Consider the following 21,800-nt stretch of genomic DNA (forward strand, 5'->3'; position numbering starts at 1 on the left):
AGCAAAGTCTGAATCCTCCTCCTTCCCCCTCACCATCCATCAGCTGCCACAGGGTTAATTCCAGCTCCACCAGGTTATTCTCCCCTCAGCACTTCTAACTCACACATGATGTGCAGGGGATACGAAGACAGCTGTAAAGCAGATACACAATCCATTTCCCCCCCCACCCAAGTCTCCCTGTTCCCAGCAGTGACTGCCTCCCTCTGTCTCCCCCCTCCTCCACACACACACACCCCTCTCCAGCCTCCGGATACACCTGTGCGTAGTAGGGAGAGCCATTAACCCCTTGCAAGCCAGGCTCCAGCGTCTTGGAACAAAAGCAGCAGCAGGGTGTGTAAGGCGAGGATGAAGGACAATGCAGGAACTTCCTTGCAGCTATAAGGAAAGCGAGAATCAGAAAGGGTGACTGCCCAAGCCTAGCTTCGAGCCCTGGAAAGTTTACACCCCAAAAAGCACACGGTATGTGGCTCTCCCACACACATACACCCTTCTCACAAGCTCTGCAGCAAAAGAAGTTTCACCACATCAACATGGGACCCTAGGGTCACAGCTGGAAGCAAATAGCAAGGAGGACGCTCTATGCATTGTACTCCCAAGTCTCACAAGGGATCAGGCAGCTCATTAGAGAAATCTCAAGTAGGCTGCAACAAAGCAAGGAAAAGGGCCTATCCAAGGACTTCTCCCTTTCAATGCTGCCGTCTCCCCACAGGCTCATCTTCTCTCTGCCCAGGAGAGCTTCTCCCACCAGTAAAAAAGGAGGCTACATCTGAAGACAATGCCTGGCTAAGACATTCAGCAGGAGGACATTTAAAGCAGTATCATACCACTTCAAACAGTCATGGCTTCCCCCAAAGAATCCTAGGAACTGTAGTTTGTCACGGGTGCAGGGAACATAAGAACATAAGAAGAGCCTGCTGGATCAGGCCAGTGGCCCATCTAGTCCAGCATCCTGTTCTCACAGTGGCCAACCAGGTGCCTGGGGGAAGCCCGCAAGCAGGACCCGAGTGCAAGAACACTCTCCCCTCCTGAGGCTTCCGGCAACTGGTTTTCAGAAGCATGCTGCCTCTGACTAGGGTGGCACAGCACAGCCATCACGGCTAGTAGCCATTGATAGCCCTGTCCTCCATGAATTTGTCTAATCTTCTTTTAAAGCCGTCCAAGCTGGTGGCCATTACTGCATCTTGTGGGAGCAAATTCCATAGTTTGACTATGCGCTGAGTAAAGAATTGTTAGGAGACTCCTCACAGAGCTACAACTCCCAGCACCCTTAACAAACTACCGTTCCTAGGATTCTTTGGGGGAAGTGGTGTAAGAGTGCTTTAACTATATGGGGTGGATATGACCTATGTCTGAGCTGAACCACTTCAGACAGGGGCACAGGTTTTGGGGGTTCTTTGTATGGAGAAACTAGAAAACAAGACAGTTAGGAAGATGGGTGCTAACCTGGCTTTCTCCTTGAACTCTGGTTTTCTATCTATCTTCAGAGAGCTTTTATTTTATTTATTGATAAGAATATTTTCAAACCATCAATTCATAAGAAAATGCCATTGCAGTGTAGAATAAAAGCATTAAACCATAAAATACAGAACAAAATGACCAACACTGAATCAAATTAATTCTCTAAAAATGCTTGGCAAAACACAAAAACATTTTAGATATATAAAAACCATAGCTGCTTGTCTTGTTTTATCAGGAACAGTATTCCAAAGTATTAGTTCCAAAATTATACCGTAGTTTGTGTAGAAAGTAAATGAATATGTGATAACCGTGGAACAAGTCAAGATAGCTTCTTCAGATGATCACAGTGATCTGGCTGTTGTAAGGGACAAGGCGGACTGAGGTCATATATTTAGTTTATTTTTTATTATTATTAAATTTATATCCCACCCAAAGGAGCCCAGTAATATCTTGATATAATATACACTGAAATATATTGAAGGCTGGATTACTGTAATGCTCTCTGCCCTTGAGGCTGGTCCAGAAGCTGCAGCTGGTGCAAAATGAGGCAGCACGACTGCTCACTGGGGCAGGGTATCGGCAACATGTCACCCTGCTGCTAAACAAATTGCACTGGCTGCCCATTACCTACCGGGCCAAGTTTCTGGTTTTGGTGTACAAAGCCCAACACAGCTTGGGATCAGGATACCTGAAAGATCTCCTTACCCCTTATATACCCAGTCGATCACTATTCTCTGCAGGTGAGGGCCTCCTGCAGATACCATCTTATCAGGAGGTCCGTTCCGCACAACACAGGAAGTGGACCTTTAGTGTTGTGGCACCTACCCTTTCAAACTCTCTCCCCTCAGACCTGGCATGTATTACGGAAACTTGGCTGGACAAAGCCTCTGCTCCAATTCTTGAGGCCATGTGTCCGCCAGGTTTCCGTTACGCACAGCAGCCGAGGGTGGGAAGGCGGGGAGGGGGTGTGGCAGTCATCTATCGAGAGTCCTTGGTTTTTGCCAGACCTCCCCTCCATAGGACTCAATTTGTTGATTGTATGTACTGGAGGTTGGGCCTGAAGGGCAGTTTAGGGATCTTGCTGGTGTACCGCCCAACCCGCTGCACAGCAGATTCCCTGGCCGAGGTGCTGGAGGTGGTCTTGGCTGTACGGGCATTGTCCCCAGAGCTGTTAGTTCTGGGTGTCTTTAACGTGCATGCCGAGGCCGCTCTCACAGGAGGCCGTTGGGATTTCCTGGAAACCATGGCTTCCTGGGAACTGTACCTAAGTAATACTGGGCCCACCCATGTAGCCGGTCATGCTCTCGACCTAGTATTTGTCCTGGGAGAGGAGAGAAGTGGTCTGAAGTTGGGAGTGATTCTTGCCACTCCTGTGTCATGGTCAGACCACTACCTGGTAAATATGGACTTCTCGTTGCCATGCCCCCTCCGCAGGGGTGAAGGACCTATTAAAATGGTCCGCCCCAGACGCCTGATGGATCCGGATGGATTCCTGACTGCGCTTGGGGAATTGGAACCTGCTGAAGGTCGCCCGGTCGAAACCCTGGTGAAGGAGTGGAACGTGGGGATCACCAGGGCATTAGACCGGGTGGCTCCGAAACGTCCTCTCCCCCTGAATAGAACTCAGCTAGCACCATGGTATACACCGCGGTTGCGTAGTCTGAGACAGGAGGTGAGACGACTAGAGCGCCGGTGGCGGAAATCCCGCTCCGAAGATGTCCGGACACAGGTTAGAGCAGCAGTAGCTGCCTACCAAGTGGCAATAAAGGTAGGAAAGAAGGCTTTCTTTGCTGCCTCTATTGCGTCTGCGGAGTGTTGTCCCAGGAGGCTGTTCCAGGTGGTCCGAAGCCTGGTTGGTCCAGTTGCTCAGGAACCCTTGGAACAGTCAAAGGCCTCCTGTGACTTATTAGCAAAACACTTCGCCGATAAAATCGAACACTTACGGAGCTCAATCCCGTGCGCCGTGGACACAGTGGATGAACCAGAGTTGGCCAGTTGCATGCCGGTAAATTGGGATCGGTTTCGGCTTCTCCCTTCTGAGGAAGTGGACAAGGTGCTTTCATCTGTGAAGCCAACCACTTGTCTTACTGATCCTTGCCCTTCGTGGCTCCTTGTGAGCTGCAGAGAGAAATTGGGCGAGGGGATCAAAGCGGTGGTAAACGCATCCTTGAAAGAGGGTGTGATGCCATCAGCCTTCAAGGAGGCAATTGTAAAGCCCATCTTAAAGAAGCCCTCCTTGGATCCCCAAGTATTCGATAACTTCCACCCAATTTCGAATCTACCATTTCTGGGCAAGGTCATTGAGCGAGTGGTGGCCAACCAGTTGTCAGCACACTTGGATGAAACGGATTATTTGGATCCATACCAATCGGGTTTCAGGATTGGTCACGGAACTGAAACAGCCTTGGTCGCTCTGGTAGATGATTTGAGGAGGGCATTAGATAGGGGAGAATCCACCTTTCTTGTCCTCCTCGATCTCTCAGCGGCTTTTGATACTGTCGACCACAGTATCCTTCTGCTTCGCCTGGAGGGATTGGGAATTGGAGGCACTGTATTACAGTGGTTCCATTCCTTTCTCTCTGACAGGTACCAACAGGTAGCGTTGGGGGAGGAGGTATCAGACCCTTGGCCTCTCAATTGTGGTGTGCCACAGGGCTCTATCCTCTCTCCCATGCTATTTAACATCTATATGAAGCCGCTGGGGGCAATCATCAGGAGATTTGGGCTGCAGTGTCATCAATATGCGGATGACACTCAGCTCTATCTCTCGTTTAAATCTTCACCAGAGTTGGCTGTGGAGACCTTGTCCAAGTGCCTGGAATCCGTGAGTGGATGGATGGGAAGGAACAAGCTGAAGTTGAACCCTGATAAGACCGAGGTACTACTTGTGGGGGACAAGAGAAGGTTGGGCAACATTGACCTGAAGTTCAACGGGGTGAGTCTACCCCTAATGGACCAGGTCCACAGCCTTGGGGTTGTGCTTGATTCCAGGCTGTCCATGGAGGCTCAGATTTCGGCAGTGAGCCGGGCAGCCTGGTACCAACTACACCTCATACGAAGGCTGCAACCCTACCTTCCTGTTCACCAGCTCCCACTAGTGGTACACGCCCTGGTCACCTCTCGTTTAGACTACTGCAATGCGCTCTACGTGGGGTTACCCTTGAAAACGGTCCGGAAATTACAACTGATACAAAATGCGGCGGCTCGACTACTTACGAATAGTCGCCGCCGAGATCACATCACACCAGTGTTGTTCGACCTACACTGGCTACCAGTTGTTTTCCGAGCCCAATTCAAGGTGTTGGTATTGACCTTTAAATCCCTACACGGTTTTGGCCCAGTTTATCTCACGGAGCGCCTTCAACGCCACCAATTATGCCGCCCGACAAGATCGGCCACACAGGGCCTTCTCTCAATCCCGCCAACAAAAACAGCCAGATTGGCGGGTACTAGAGAGAGGGCATTCTCAGTGGCGGCCCCCACTCTTTGGAACTCCCTCCCACAAGATCTCCGGCACGCCTCTTCCCTAAATGTGTTTCGGAAAGCCTTAAAGACCTGGCTCTTTCAGCAGGCCTTCGGGGTATCCGGGGAGGGTTAATTGTTATAATTGTAATGCCTCCTGCCCAGTTTTAATATTGTTGCTGCAGATGTATTGTTTTTATATTGTATTATTGTATTTTATCAATTGTATTTTAACAATTTTGTAAGTCACCTAGAGTGGCCATCGGCCAGATAGGCGACGAAGAAATTAAATTTATTATTATTATTATTATTATTAGCGAGGCACCATCTATGGTATCTTTCTGACACCTATTGAAGACCTTCCTGTTTCAATAAGCTTTTTAATTAGAGACCTTATCCCAGTCTGTATCTGCATTGGAATTGCTTTAAGATGGTTTTAAAAGCTTTTTTAAAAGATGTTTTGTTTTAATATGTTTATAAAGATGTTTTGTTTTAATATATTTTAAAGTCTGTTTTAAAGATGTTTTAGAGTGCTTTTAGTTTTTTTTACTAGCCGCCCTGGGCTCCTTCTGGAAGGAAGGGTGGGATATAAATTTAACAAATAAATAAGTAATATCTTGAACTTAGCTCCAGGTTTTGTATAGACCAGTAAGTCTTCAACTTTTTCAGACCCAGGGCCCACTTTTAACCCAAAAATACATACGAGTACCCATTTCTTTATTTGCTGCTATATATTTGTATGGCGGTGCTGCTGTTGTGACTCATCTTAGATCAGGGGATGACCTGGAAGTGGGCCCCAACCCACCAGTTGAAAAACAATGGTATGGATTCTCATTCCAACAGGTGAGCCGCACATTTTAAGTAGAATGGCACAGACACAAATTGATCAACCTAAGCAGGAACTAGTCCCAAGAGATAGATAACACGTTCGGTTACTTAAACTGCTCTGTACCATGTTGGCAGGTAAAGACTGCAGTAATGGGAGCAGTTTCATTCCAATCTGCTCAAGCAAGCATATTTCCATATTGAAGCAACCAAGATCCTAGCTGTTCACTCAACACAACCAACTAGCTGAAAATGTCTAAAACCACCCAATCGTCAATGGTAGCCAAGAAAAATAATGATTGCATCTAAAGAAGCTATGGGAAATGGTATACTTTGAATAACCTTAAGCCAAGATTCCATATATTTGGTGGTAAAACCACCCAATCTACAAGAAGCCTAATCTACCATACCACTAGCTTCTCTCATTACCAGTTTTACTCATTCTTTCTCGAGTGAGGCATTTTCCTTGAAATTCATGCACAAGGATACTGCTGGACTGCTTAAGAAGATACATTTACATTTTTCTTCAGATCCCCAATCCTAGTTTATTACAGTATTTTGTATAAAAGACAGAAGTCTCTTTTCAAAAAAAGGCTCAAACTTTGTGCATCTTTATTTGCCATCTTCAGTTCTTGACTATATGCCAATCCTTAATTTAAAAGGATTGAAACCCAAAAGCCTGCCTACTACTCACAACAGCTATTAATCCAAAATACTTAAGTCATTGTTAAGGATGCCTTAAGGAAGGGGAACCCATGTTGTTGGACTCCAACTCCCATCAGCCCCAGCCAGCATGACCATTAGTCAGGGATGTTGTAGTCCAACAAGGTTCCCAAACTGTGGTCCACAGCATGTCTGTAAAAATATAATTAAAAACCATACAGCATCTAGCATAGTACATTACTATTGCTACAATAGGGAGTAAAATTATTCAGTAGTCCACCAAGACCCTCAGCAGTTTCCAAGTTGTCCATGGGGAAAAGTTTGGGAACCACTGGTCTAGTGTAAACCACTGGTCTAGACTCTAGCTCCCATCAGCTCCAGGTAGGATGACTAATGGTCAGAGATTATGGGAACTGTAGTCTCAACAATAGGGTAAGCCACAGGTGTCCCATCCTGATTTACAATCATTACTTATTTGAGAAATGGCTAGACATTTCTTTAATTTAAAAATATAATTCCCAGAGCAAATTACAATAAAATCATCATAAATAATAAGACCAACCAATATTACCTAAAAACTCACAGCACCAATGCCACACATTAAGACAATCAGCACATCTGTAAGGGGAGGACCCCAAGCTCCACCTCCAATTAACCAAAAACCTGGGTGACTAGATATGCTTTTAGCTGCCACAGAAAAAATGATCAAGGTCAGCACCAGCTGGATCTGTGACGAGAGGGCATTCCATAGTCAGGGTACCAAAAATAAGAATGCTCTTTCACATGTTGCCACATAGCAGAAACCTGGCAAACATGGCAATGTTAACCATATTACCTGGACAACAGACAGTCCATCAAGTCCTAAGCTGTGCAGGGCTTTATATGTCAGAATAAGCACCTTGAACAATTCGGTAGCAGATTGGCAGACTGGGCTAAGATAATTTGTTATAGGACTGCAAATGGGGAAATGACCACACCAACTCAGCTGAGCTGGATCAGACCAAAATCCTGTCTAGTCCAGCATTCTGTTCTCACCGTGGCCAGATTGGAAGAGGAGAAGCAAGACATGAGCGCAATAGCACTCTCTGGGTTTTCTCCCAAGAGATGAAGGGTATGAACAACAGACTGCAAAAGCATTGGGTTAACCTGCTCCCTAGCTCAAGCAATGTCCCAAGCCAAAGGAATTTGCAGACAAAGCTCCCACAACCTTTGACTGTATCTATACCATTGAGAGCCATGGTATCTATTTAAGGAATGCATATATCGCAGAACAATGTTTCCAGTGCAGGTTACAAAAATACAACATAATACATAAATTATAAAACCAGTATCCCCCTCCTCCAAGCGATAGACCAGCAAATTCAAACAACTGGAATGACTTGGGAGAATAAAGAGTTCTTTGCCTGGAGACAAAAGGATGAACAGGTTCCTCCCTCCATCAACGGTTACCTGGCAGTATCTATGACATCAAGCTGTAAAAGTGAGGGAAGGGGAGGGAACTACGGCCATTCCATCAGCACAGCTGAGAGACCAGCAGCTCTCTGCTCCTGGCTCTCTTTTCAACTTCCCATCCCAGCTGGTCATTAGAAGAACTTGTAACCAAGAAGTTGTATCTGAGTTTGCTGGTTTCTTCTTTCCTCCCAGTCCATTTTCCTTTTGTGTTGTATCTTTTGTTTAAGCCTGAAGGCAAGGACTGTCTCGTCTGCAGTGAGTGTTAGGCCCCCTGTGATTAAAAGCAGGACAAAATCTATTTACAAATAAACAAACAAAGCAAGTGGCCAGGCAGGCCACCCTGGTGAGGAAATTCCAAAATCATGGTGCCACAACCAAGAAGGTTCTCTCTGTGTGTTTCCAGTAGCTATCCAAAGTGAGACAGCAAGGGCGCACAGAAGAGATGCTCTGTAGATGACTGCAGTGCAGACAGAGTGATACAGGATCAGGAGTTCCTCCAAGTACCTGGATCCCAAGCTGTGCAGGCCTTTAAAAGCACCAGCACTTCGAATTGTGCTCAGAAAACAGACCAGGAGGCAAAGGCCAACACAGCCCTTTCAGCACTTGTATAATCTATTCCCAGTATCCAGCCCCAATTAGCAACCCTACAGTAACTGCGGTTTGGAACAGTCTTCAAAGGCAGCCCCACGTACAGTACATTACAGTAATCAATCCTGGATATTGCCAGAGCATGGGATAACTATGGCCAGGCTCTCTTCTTCCAGGAGCGACACAGCTGGCACAACAACCTGAACTGGTGGAAAGCACTCTGTGCCACCAAGACTACTTGGTCCTCTCATGACAAAGCTTGATCCAGGAGCACCCTCAAAGCAGCTAACTTGATAAAGAAGGAGTTTCTAGCTTTTCCCACGTAGGTCGCAAGTACCAGGTTACTGCTAGGATGTGTTGTGGCAAGACAGGTTCAGCGTGATTTAGTGGAAGGGGATTACATCCCACAACAATAAGCATGGCAGGGCAGGCACCAAGCAAGCAATTTGGGAGCTATTACAACCCAAGCTTCCCTCTTGTCCACTACACTACGCTTTGCTACAGAGCCGAAGGGCATCCTCAGGCCCTCTCCTGGCAAGCTCAGCTTTCCCTCCCGCTGCAGAGCCAAGCCCCCTCCCCACAAGGATAGGATCATTAGAGGTCAGGAAGTTGCCATGCATCCAGAGGACGGGGCAAGGAGAGCTGTTGCTCACCCTGCCCCCCTACCGCCTGCTCCAGCACGTTCGATCTCCCCCACATGCTGCTTAAGCTGACACAGACATTCCACACAAAATCCCCTTTGATCACCAGAAATGCCTGCCCAGAGCTACAGTCTGACCTGCCTGCCAGCCATTATCACTTCTTTTATTTCCAAGAGAAGAGGCATGTTCTGTCCCCTCTGCAGTGGTACATTTAAAAAAACATATAACCCAACAATATGGTTCTTTCAGTCCCACTGTTCTATGAGGCTAGACCACCAAACCTACGAGGACAGGCTGCCAACCCCTGCTTCAAAGCCAAGCAAATGGCTGCTACCTTCACCTAGCAACCCCACTCCCATACACTATGAATCCCTCTGAGAAGATAACTGAAGGCCAAGTGTGGGCTCAGAATAGCCCAGCGTGCTAATTAGAAGTGAAAACTATGTGCATGACGTTGAGGGATGGGAGAAGAGAGAAAAGAGAAGAAAGTGTGGATAAAATGAGGAAAGGCCTGTCCGATATCAACAGTAACTGTTTGCTACCCCATGGGCGTCATGGTAAAAAAAATTTTTTTTAAGTCAAAGTGTCCAAGAGGCTACTTAATTATTTAGCTGGCATGGGCTGTATTTGCTAAGATGTCTTTTACCTCATTCATCCTCATGAGCACTCTGTATGACACTTGTTCCCATTTTTAGACAAGCAGAGAAACCTCTGCAGTTGACTCGGAGATTTGAACCAGGGCTCAGTGGACCTCACAGGACCTCCAGAGTTGCAAGCTAGAGTTTAATTACATTGTGCAGTGCTGTAACTCAAGAAGTTGGGGGGTGAGGTGGTTACCTTAGTACCAGCCTTCCCCAACCTGGTGCCCTCCAGATATTTTGCACTGCAGCACCAATCAGCATGGCCAATGATCTCCTCGTCCAACAAGCCTTTTAGGTCGAGACCTATCCCAGTCTGCGTCTGTGTTAGAATTGCTTAATATGTTTTTTTAATAATGTTTTTAACTCTTTTTAAAAGTTTTTTTAAATTGTTTTTAACGTTGTTTTGTTTTAATGTATTTTAAGATCTGTTTTTATGACGTTTTAAAGTGTTTTTAGAGCTTTGTTTGCTGCCCTGGGCTCCTGCTGGGAGGAAGGGCAGGATACAAATTAAATAATAAATAAATAAATAAATAAATAATGGGAGCTGTAGTCCAGCAACCTCTGAGGGGCACTAGGTTGGGGAAGATTGCCTTGTATCAACAGAGTCCCCCTCTCCCTTGAACCAGCTCCATGGTATGTAGAAACTCAACAGATGCAGACTCTCTTTGCTGTATCGGCATGTCTGGAACAGCTGTACCTGTTAAGATTCTGCCTAAGCAAGGCAACCTGCTAGAAAACAAAGAAGTGCCAATTCTAAGATTATGAAATTAACAGTGAAGCTAAGTGCTCCAAAGACACACACACACACAACAAATCAGCATATAAGGAGCTTTGGAGCACTCAGTGACCTCCTGCTTCTCACACCTGCTTTACAGGTTTGCAGTGGTGCTACTCTCTAAACCAAGCCATATGGTACCTCAGAGATGCCCTTGAAAGAAGGTGCTCGGGTTACAGTTATGTACAGAGTTGAGAGTTAAAATGCATTTGGGAACAGGAAGCAATGCCTTACTGGAGTAAAAAGGGAAGCAAAGCCTACAGTTACTCAGAATCATTTGAATGTGGTTGCAGCCAGTCATACCTTGCAGGATGATCCAATTGGGGGGGAAACTGAAAGGTGTGGGGGGGGGGGAGAGAAAGAACTTTCTTGTGTTTGATAACAGGGCTGGGCCTAACTGTATCTGACACAGATGTTCTAGCTTGTTGCCACACAGAGGATAGTCACGTATCTGGCAGATTTAGACCATTTCACATAGCTACTATTTGTGTAGCTGTCCTAGGTGGAAGAATATCAGCGGAGAGTTGTGAAGCTTGTCACTGTTCATTAAAGTTGCCAGCAGGAGGTGGGGGGGGAAGAAGCATGAAATCCTTCCACTCACATCACAGCTTAAACGCCTCACACTTTGATGGCATCTGATGGAAGCAGGGGCAAGAAAGCAACAAGAGGCTGGGGAAAGAGGAAGATCTTGCCTCTATTGGAGCAGTTTTCATTGGGTAAAGCAGGGAATTCCTCATTTTGAAATCCATGTTATTTCCTAAGCATGCATTGCCTACTACTTGGCTGTTATAGGCACTACAATATTGTGACTTGCAACTAAATAAAGCTTTTTGACAACCTAGGAACACAATCCAAACACTATGACCATGCAAATCACATGCCTTTTGCAGTGAAAAATTACTGCAAAGTAAGAGAGATTTCTGTTTTGCTCTGTGCACACATGCAAGGGTACTAAGCAAGATCACATACTTGAAAGCTAAGACCCAAATCAAACGTTTGAAGCACATCCAACACACATTTAAAGCACATTACTTCCCCTAAGGAATCACAGGAACTGTAGTTTGTTATGGGTGCTGGGAATTTGTAGCTCCATAGGGGGAAAACCACAGTTCCCAGGATTATTTGGGGGAAATCATGTGCGCAGGATGTGCTTTAGATGTATAGTGTGGTTTTGCCCTAGGCTACAGTCTCACACACATTTAACTGGAATCAAATTAAGAGGAGGGGCCATAGATCTGTGGTAGATCACACAAAAATTACCATGTTCAATCCCAGGGATCTCCAAGTAAGGCTGGGAAAGATCCTTGTCTGAAACCCTAGAGAACCATTGCCAATCAGTGTCAAGAATGCCTATCCCAGGCTATGGTCCGAAGGCACATGAGGCCAGCTCCCCGTTGAAGCTAAGCATGGTCAGTTCTGGTCAGTGGCTGGATGGGAGACCGCTTGGGAACTTTATGTCAGCCGCCTTGGGTTTCTAGCATGAACAGAAAGGCAGCGTATAAATGTAATAAATAAATAAATAAATAAATAATATCTAGATGGATCAATGATTTGACTCAGCATACACTATATACATGTCCCATTGAACCAAGTGAAACTTGCTTCTAAGTAAACATGGACAGAATTGGATACCCAGAACTTCATCTAGTAGTTCTGGCAAAACAGTGTTTCGCTATGGCAAGGAAAGTAAACACAGATGCTGTTTGATTGGCAGAATAACTGGCTCATAATTCAAGAACCAGAACACTGAAAAGCCCAGGCACTTGGAAGGCATAAAATAGGTCTTCAAATGACCTCCGGTGCATGCACGGCAATACCCTCCATCTTTTCTGTTTTGCCAGTTTATTGAACTGACAAACTGTGGTCTGCCACAAACCAGGAAAAAGCCATACACAAGGTGAGGAGGGAACGTGTAAGCCCAATGCCTCTTGAAGGTTTATCTCCAAAGCCCCAAAACATGGTTTGGCACTATTTCTGAACTACGTCAATCTGTTAGATAGATGGACCTGATTTAGTATTGAGACAATAAGCATAGCCTCCAATATTCTTGTTTAACATGAAATCTGAATTCATACATACAAGGTATTTTTAAAATAAGAGACAGCTAATAATTCAATTTCTTCAAACATCTGATTTAACTGGTTGTTAAATTATTGATTTTTATCTACAGTGTACAGTAATAAATGATCGTCCTCAGATTTCAAGTGCTACTAAAAAAAAATGCACTCACTTCATCAGCCCTATTCTCTTTTCACCTTTCCCTCCTGCCCCCACTGTAAAAGGCCAAGTGCAGGTTTTTTGTATATTTCATTCCACTCCATAAGGCTCCACATTCCACATCAAATGAAACCAAAATTCTGTGCTCAAACTAACTGTTGCATACTGGTTGGATTTGTGTATGTGCTTGTTTTATGTAAAATGTTTCTTCTCAGGTTTAAACTTCATGTTGGATCAGGATTGAGGGGACATTTCCTTCAAGATTTGCCACTTGCCGGGAAGGACTGGTGTGGCAACAGAAGTAGCATAGATGAGAAGGGGATATGAGCACATCCCCTGTGGGGTAGACAAAAACTCATCCTCTCCCAGAACACTGGACATGCCTGCAGAGATTCCATGCACCTCTTTCCCAAGCATTATCTCTCCCCCACCATGAAGACTAGAAACTTAAAGCATGATCTTAAAAATCCACCCTGCACCTGAAATTCTCAGCATGACTTCCATAATATGACATGGGAATAGGGCCTGTCCTCTGTCACAGAACAGAGGAAATCACTGGCCAAAACAGGAGTCAAAGGCTTCTAACATGCTTTCCTCATGGTCAACCCATTCAATTATGCTGCCCACAGATAACTTCCCATTTAACTATAAGCTCCAAGGAAGTCAAGTTCAGGCCAACAGTCGCAGGGAAGGGGTTGGGGTAGCAAAAGGGACTGATTTTTTTGGGGGGGGAGGTTTCAGTGTTGCAGGCAAAAGAAGAAAGCAGCCTGAGCTAATCATCAGGTGCGAGTGGCAGCTCATAAGAGAGGGGAAATCAGCCAACTGCAGGCACACTGCTGGCAGGGAGTCTCTACTCAATCTTCCTGCAGGTTTCAGGCTGTTAGACAACTAGGCCATAAGGCCTGAAAGTGCAATCAGCATTTAACCGCCAGGGCCAACAGCAATCACAGCAGTGGGAAGGAGTAGGCGGAGCAGCACCAGAGCCCCAAAGAAGGGGTGCAGTGACACACAAAAACAGCTTCAGCCACACCACACAGACCCTGTCACTAGAGCACTGCTGCTGAAGGAATAGCTGCCCTCATGCAGTGCACCAATAAACCCATTATGCGCTCCCCATGCATATGTTGCTGTGTGGCACAGGTCCCATCTGCTGGAACAACCATTACTCACAAGGAGCACAAGCCCCCTAAAAAAAAAAAGATGCCGAGATGCAGGGGCACGCTCCTGTTTTCACAAATAGCCACAGCCAGCCCTAAGAAGGGAAATTTGAACGCCTCCATCTGCCAACACATATTGCAGGGACTGAAAGCTAAGGTCACATACAAGACGGCACCAAAATATCAGAAAGGGGGGGAGGATATAAAAAAAGGACCTAGCCAGACTGACCTCTGTGAAAGTGCGGGTGGTGGTGATGGGGAAACTGTCCCTTTAACTCTTTCCTATCGGAGCCAAGGAAGTCTGAACTATACTCCCGCTTCTCCTGCCGTTGCAAGACAATTCTGCAATTTCCACACACAGCCCTGGGATTCCTGTCTTCAAATCTTGCTCAGAAGGAGCAAGAGTGCAGAGCCGAGGTGCTCATTAATGGCCGCTCATTAACAGCCCTCTGGGACTAGCAGGGTAGCCAGGGCACCTGCAACCTCCAACTAATGAGCTCCATTACTGTCCTGAAGCCTGGAGCACAAATGAGGGGGCAGAGGACCCTTTCCACAACGAATGCCGAAGCACTACAAGCCCCATCATCCCCAATTTTGCCAACCTTGCAGGGAGCCATGGCTGACAACCAGCTTGCACAGGCTATCGAAGCTTGGAAGAAAAGAGAGGGGGAAGGGGGGGAATCTCACATCCAGGTTGCATGCAAACCCCTGTTGCCAGGGGGTTAAGGCTCCATTAAGAAAGCACAGGGAAGAGCATTCTTTTTAACAGAAGCTTCAAAGTTTGGGGGGAGGGGGAGAATGATAGCATCTGGGTCACCACACCCTGGAACAGGACAGCGGCAACAGCCAGAAATTAGGGAGGAAATAGAAGCTCAAATTTGACTCATCGCAGCAATGGCAGAGCACGGGGGAGGCAGCAGAATTGCTGCTGAGAAACACCCCAACCTCACCACAAATGTACTGTTATGCACCCCCGACCCCCCCCCTTTGCCTTAGTCCCGTGACACTAACTCTGGGTGCCGCCAGCCACAATGGCTGGATGGCGTCTTACTGAGGGCTGTGTTCAGAATGTCAGCAAGGATGTGGGGAGGGCGCATACAACAGGAACGAGCCAGCCACAGCTTATCCTCCCCAAACGGCAAAGAGAGTCAGAACAGGCTCCGAGGGAAACCCTGGAAGGGGAGCAGTCAAATAAAAGGCCAGCTGCTCCAGAGCATATCTGTACATGTATCCAAGCTTTCCAGGGAGCAAAAAGCAACAGCATTTCCCCACAACCCACATCAGGCAAATTTCCTGTACAACCCTACACACTACCTGCTAAGCCCCACAGAGTTCAAAAGGACTGGAGCCTTAACACAAGTTCCAGACTACTCTAATAGTCATAGCTTCTTGCACACATCCTCCATCTTTAGGAAGTTTGGGAGAACTGGATTTGACAGAGGATTCTCACTAATCACGGAAACGAAAAGAAAAACTACAGTTCCCAGGGTTCCTGGGGGTGGGAAGGGGCAGCCTGACAGCTAAAGTTGATTTAAAACCCATTCACATTTGTAGTACAGATGTACCTCCAGGGTCCTGCCGCAAAGACAACACGGGATTCTTGTCCTTTAATTGGTCTGAGATCATTACACAGCCTCTGTTGCTTGTCCAAGGAGCTTAGAAAACCCAAATGTGCCAAGTAAAATATGTGGAGGATGGAGCACATGCTTCGGATCCCAGGACTGCAGAAAACACTGTCTGCGTGGGGGCAGCAGGGGGGAGACCGAGGACGACTTTGCCATACCAAGTGCTGTGATTTTTCTTTGCATCCAAAGAACAGCAAGAACACCCCCTCACTGAGCTGCTGCCATCACCAGCTACTTGGCAGAACCTGCCCATGTTTATCTGAGCCACACACCTGCATCAATGAGAGTGGCAGCTGGGTAGATTTTCTCCTGGCCTTCAGAGTGTTCAGATTAGCTGCTCCAGGGCTTCAAACCCTGCAGGAACCAAAAAATACAAACAGCCACCCCAGACTCCATCTCACTGATGCAAAAATAAAATAAAATAAAGATTGTTCACTTCAGCACCTAACATTATGGTCATAGTAGTCACTCCACAAGGAAATCGGAGATTCTGTTCCGGTGTACAGTAGGGCCCCACACATACGGCAGGTTATGTTCCAGACCCCCGCTTAAAAGCAAAACCCACCGAAAGCGGAACTCATTCAATAGAATGGCGCCTGATGCCCGAAAAACACCATAAAAGCAGAACAAGCGGCATATGAGTGGGGCCGTACTCTAATTGAAAGCCGCTGTATTAGCGGAACACCGAAAAGTGGGCTGCCAAAAAGCAGGGCCCTACTGTACTTCCTGTGCAAAGGGACAAAAAATTGAAGATTTTAAGTACCAAGGTTTAAAAGCAAAAGCCACTATTATAGGAACATAGAAAAGTGCCTTATACTGAGTCAGACCATTGGTCCATCTAGTTCAATATTGTATACGCTGACTGGCAGCAGCTCTCCAGAATTTCAGGCAGCATACACTCCCAGTCCTAGCTGGAGATGCAGGGAATTAAACCTGGGACCCTCTGTATGCAAGCCAGTACCCTACCACTAAGCTATGCATGTTACCCAATATCAAACACCAGTACTGCACCAAATATAAAGTAAAATGTAGAACCAATTGGTGATTCCTCCGTGGACTCCTGTGCACCATCCTTGTACCTTAGCTCCCCCATCTGTGAAATGGGGAAGAAATGCAGGAGTTGATCACTACTGTCTAAGATGAACCATCTGATGCAAAAACATTTTTTTTTAAATGCAGGGGTTTCAAGGTTGCTCATTCTTTATCCAATTGCTGGAATAGCACCCAGCAACAATGCTATGAGAGACAAAGCAGGAGCATCCAATCCATACCTGCTGGGCCTCCCCCTAAGTTGCAGCAATTAAAAAGCACAAACACCCTTTAAAGGCAGGTGTTGATAACTCTAGCCTAGAGCCTGTGAGTCAACACAGGGCTTTTGAAAGCTGCATCATTCTGAAGGCTCCCCCCTCCCTTTCCCCCCTCCCAAGCACACACCACACATTCTCATGTTGCCCACGAAGCCATCTTCCTCCCATCAAATGAGACTGACAGCCCCCGCAGGCAGCCTTGAGCTGGAGAGAGAGAGGGAGGGAGGAAGGGAAGGAGAGAGAGAGAAGAAAAATCCCCCAGCTTCTCACAGAGGACTCTGTAACTTCCTGGCTCCATGCAAAATCTCCACCCCCGGAGACCCACTCTAGGTGTTCCCAAGATACAAGGAAAGCAGGCAGGCTGCCCTTGCGCTCTCCAAGTACTCCTGCTCTGTGGACAGCTAGGAAAGGTGGGGGGAGGGAGGGGGGAGGGAGGGGGGGAGGGGGCTGTGGCTCAAACCCACAAGGGCTGCCCTCTCCCCAGAGAAAGGGACACTAACCCCACCGTGGAATTAATCCCAATCTTCCCTCCTTGGTGCTGCCCAGAAGTTGTAAATGGAACCTAGAGGCCCCCAGTTTGTCCCTGCAAGCTTTGACCACAGGCACTCTTGACCACAGATTTAAGCCCCCCTCCCCAACCCCCCCAACTGACCCCCCCATTCATGGAATGCAGAAAATTGCCTTAGCAAGGCCTTTGGTTCATCTAGCTCAACAGATGACTGGCTGTGGCTGGCTGTCCAGGGTTTCAGAGAAGGGGAGTCCTCCTCAGCCCTCCCTGGAGATGCTGGGGACTGAGCCTGGGATCTTCTCCATCCAAAGCCAGTGCCCTACCCCTGAGCTATGGCCCTTCCCAACATTGCCACCCTGGTTCACAGACGGAGGTGGATAAAGACAAGAGTGCATTCCAGAGTCAGTCAGCAATAACGAAGCAAGGTATAGCCAGAATGTGGATTGTGGAAGCCGCCTTAGGCTGTGCACTGCTCCAAGTCCTCCATCCCATTCAGGCTCTTGCCTCTTGTATGTAGGCTAGCAGCACTACAGGGGTTTTTCGGGGCGGGGGGAGGAACCTTTATCCTGGTTTGTCCCAAAGCATCACTCGCCTCTCAGTTCTGCTCTCTTCTGCAGGGCAAGTCTGCCCCACAAAGTCAGGCCCACAATTGGACAAGGCCTCACATCCAGCTACAGAAGTCAACAACAAGTGGTTTCTTTTCTCTTTCTCCCTCCTCTTCCTTGGTTACTCCAGCTGACACCCCCCTCCCATCTCCTGCCAAGCACCCCAGCCTCTGACCCTGAACTGCACAGGGGGTCTCTCTGTTAATGTTTACTCAGGCTAGTTTAACAACTGCAGGTTGCTATGGTAACCTTTTCACGCTGGGATCTACCAGGGTCCAGCTGAGCCATGGAGAAACAGAGAGGACACAATGGCCCCAGCTATGCGTGGGTGTCACTTTGGAGACTCCATGGGGTGCTTCTAGAACAGTGCTTCTCTATCCCCCCATCCCACTTTGGTATTCACGCATGCTGCTTCTCTCCCGACTCTTCCCGCACCCCCACCCCGCACAAACAGATGCCCTGATCCCCAAGGAGGAGGCTGTATTTAGTGGTAGGGACGCCTGTGGAAAGGTGGAATGTGACGTGATGTGATGTGTCAGGACTACAGGGGTTCTATTCCAGATTTTTGCAGAAAGGAGCATGTTTCACCATTGTCACCAAGGGATCTTTTTTGGGGGGGGTGTCTTATACCTTGTTCAAAGCATCCGCTAGTGGCCACAGCGGATGACTAAGCCTAGACACGTGCCTCCCAGTTTTCCCCTTGGCAACAACAGCCCATGCAAGGTCCTTCTCTCTGCATTGCCCACTACAGCCATCCCCATCCCATTTCTCTACCACAACCAGCCACCCATCACTCAGTGGAAAGCAGGGCTGTGGAGTCGGTACGCCAGACCTTCGACTCCGACTCCAACTCCTCTATTTTTCTACTGTCCAAACCCGACTCCTTCATAAATGGCAAATGTATATTAACTAGTAATAACAAATTTACTGTAGTAAAATAGTAGCACAAGGCATTTCATCACCATCACGTGAATCCAGAGCTTGGAAAAGTTACTTTTTTGAACTACAACTCCCACGAGCCCAATCCCTGGGGCTGATGGGAGTTGTAGTTTTAAAGAGTAACTTTTCCAAGCTCTGGATTCACGTGGTGGTGATGAAATGCCTTGTGCTACTATTTTACTACAGTAAATTTGTTATTACTAGTTAATATACATTTGCCATTTATGAAGGAGTCGGAGTCGGTACATTTCTACTGACTCCGACTCCACCCAAAATTGCTCCCGACTCCATGACTCTGACTCTACAGCCCTGGTGGAAAGCCCATATATACCACAGTGAAGACTAAAAGTAACTAACCTAGCTTTTGTCCAGTCAAAAGCAGCCCCCTCATCCCTCATAACAACATAACAGCAGCCCTGGTGCATCACACCAGAGGCCCATCTAATCCAGTGGCCAACCAGATACCAAGAGGAAGCCCATAAGGAGAACAATAGTGCTTTTCCCTGCCCCCCCCATGATTCCCAGCAACTAGTATTCAGAGGCACACTGCCGCCAACTGTGGAGGTAGAACACAACCTTATCCTGCACCCTCCCCAAAAGCTACCTCTCTCAGGTCTACAGTAAGGCCAACGAAGAATCATCTGACCAATACCCAGGGGCTACGGCTGCCCTTCTCAAAGCAACAGAAGCAATGTGAAACCTTTCTACTTTCAGTGACCACAAGGTTAGAGTTGCAGCGCCTCTTTGCCCCCCCCCACAAACCACCTCCGCTTAACCTGCCCCCCCCTTTGAGCCTGCTGCTATGTGTTGAAGGCTCCTTCGATCCAACTGTCTGTGAAGCTCTCTGCCAACACGCCTCTGTGCTGCATTATTTATAAAACAGAGGAGCAGAGGACTAGGCAACAGCTGCAGAGCACTCCATGGACAGCAGCCCTGCCCAGCTTTAAAGCGCCATGACACCATAGGGCATGTGGTATGGGAGTGGGAGCCGGGAGGAGGGAGGAAGACGGGGGGGGGGGGGAGAGAGAAAAGGAGAGACTTCCCCTGCTGCTTTTGCATGGAACAGGGCTGTCCTTTCCTGCCCTCTCCCATACAGGCAGGTCCAACTTCAGGAAAAGATGAAGTTGCGCATGGGACAATTCTCACAATCTCTGGAAGAGGGAGGGCCACGCCCTAGTAGGGAAAAGACAGCCTCTGCAGCGTATGGGTCTCTTTGGAGCCCCCTGCCCCCAAAAATCTGGTGGCACTGCAAACCGTATGATTGGTAGGTGAAGCGCTTTGCTGAAGCTCACCCATTAAAACACGAGGGCTCTCAACAGTCACATGCTGCTGGTCACAGAGGCCCACAGCAGAGAAAGAGTGGCGTCAGAAGCTCAGCACCCACCCCCATCTCTCCAATGTCACAATTCAGTGCCCGGGGGGGGGGGATGATCAAGCCTTCCCTTTGAAGAACAGGGCAGCCTCTCAGTATTGGAAAATTGGAATATGTGGGGAGAGAGAGAAGGAAAGAAGGGTGGGGGAGCAAGAAAAACTAAGGGGAAAGGCTAATGTGCAGGCTTGCACACAGCCAAAACCCAACTTCTTATCAATGCAAAGATGGCCTTGTTTCAGTGGAGCAAAATATGACGGCACATAACTTGCCTAACAGTGTGCACACACACACAGACACACACACACAGTGTTTGGGGATATGCCCGATACTGCAAACAAGTTCTTTTTCTCAGCCCTTGCAGAATTTGCTCGTCTCCTTCCTCCTGCAAGCCCCAGGAAGGCAGTATTAGAGCTTTAAATTTTTTATTATAAAAATTTCACATCCTGTCAAAGAGCTGCCTCTCCCCTCCTCCTGAAATCTCCTCTCTAGAAGATATGTACCGCCAAAGCCAAGCTAGGATGCCTATAGGATTAATTCTGCATGACTGCCCATCTCCACAGGGGTGTCTAAGACCCTCGGGCCTGCAGCAATCTTTAAAATTCCTCCACCCCAACTTGATTCCCCTTTTTCCTGCAGTGCCAGTGCATCTGCTGCAATCTCACACATGGATGCTGGTGCACACAGGAACACACACACACACACAATTTTCAGGGAAGAGTGGGGGAAAAGAAGCAGGCCAATTCTATGGCTGGCACACTCCGCTCCTTGCCTAGCACTGGACAGACTGGGCAGCTCCCTGAGAGGGGAGGAAAACACAGATCCCGAATCAACCCACCTCCTCTTGATTCAAGATCTGGAACCATTTGCTGCCATGTGCCACAAGAGAGGTCCCCAGTTCTGGTTTTGATTTTCCACACGTAACACCATCCTCTTTTCTGGCCCTGCCTCCCCTTTACACTGCACTTTTGTTTGAATGGCTTCTTACGGAGGATGGAGCATCTTACAGGTCAGCATTCCATTGGCTGTGCTCTAAGAGTACAACTCCAGACAGAGTTTTTTGTTTTGTTTTGTTTATGTTTTTTGCATGTGCATTCTGAAACACGTCGCTGATGCAATAATAGTGCATTAGTGGTCGATTCGTACAGCACCGTCCACACAGTCATTCAACTTTATTAGTCATTAGTTCTGAGATGCTTCCCGAATGTAACCACATTTTTGCCATTTGGAGGGACATTCCTGTGCTATAGCACAACAAAAACAGGACAACAACCATGGAACATTTATCTTCTAAAAAGTTACAGGATTTTAGCAGGAAGTTACAGGACCTGAAGCAGCATGTCCACCCCAGAAATGTTGCAGGTGAAAACAGTATTGAAAGCGAGATCATGTATAACCGCCCTGATACCATCACAAGCACAAATCATCGTGAGCACCCAATAAAAAGAATGTCTGGAGAGGCCCCACTGCAGTAGACAGGAGTTCTCCAATCCAAGATGTTCCAAGGCCTCGAGTGTTAGACCTCTGGTCTGTCACTAAGAATCATGTCTTTTTCGAGACAGGCATCT

The 21,800-nt window shown here is 47.3% G+C and overlaps 1 protein-coding gene across 11 annotated transcripts in view; it reads right to left on the bottom strand.

Annotated features, from left to right (window-relative positions):
• AHDC1 (AT-hook DNA binding motif containing 1) overlaps positions 1-21,800 on the bottom strand; it is a 236,896-nt gene that overhangs the window by 171,778 nt on the left and 43,318 nt on the right. The window contains exon 2 of one of the 11 annotated variants that reach the window (XM_061596836.1): positions 3,402-3,576. The exons of the other annotated variants lie outside the window; for them this stretch is intronic. Coding sequence (XP_061452820.1) covers positions 3,402-3,459 — 58 coding nt within the window. The 5' untranslated portion in view covers positions 3,460-3,576. The remainder of the gene's footprint in view (positions 1-3,401; positions 3,577-21,800) is intronic. 11 annotated transcript variants of the gene reach the window in all.

This window comes from Rhineura floridana, chromosome 15 (genome assembly GCF_030035675.1).
Source record: "Rhineura floridana isolate rRhiFlo1 chromosome 15, rRhiFlo1.hap2, whole genome shotgun sequence".
Lineage (NCBI taxonomy): Eukaryota > Metazoa > Chordata > Lepidosauria > Squamata > Rhineuridae > Rhineura > Rhineura floridana.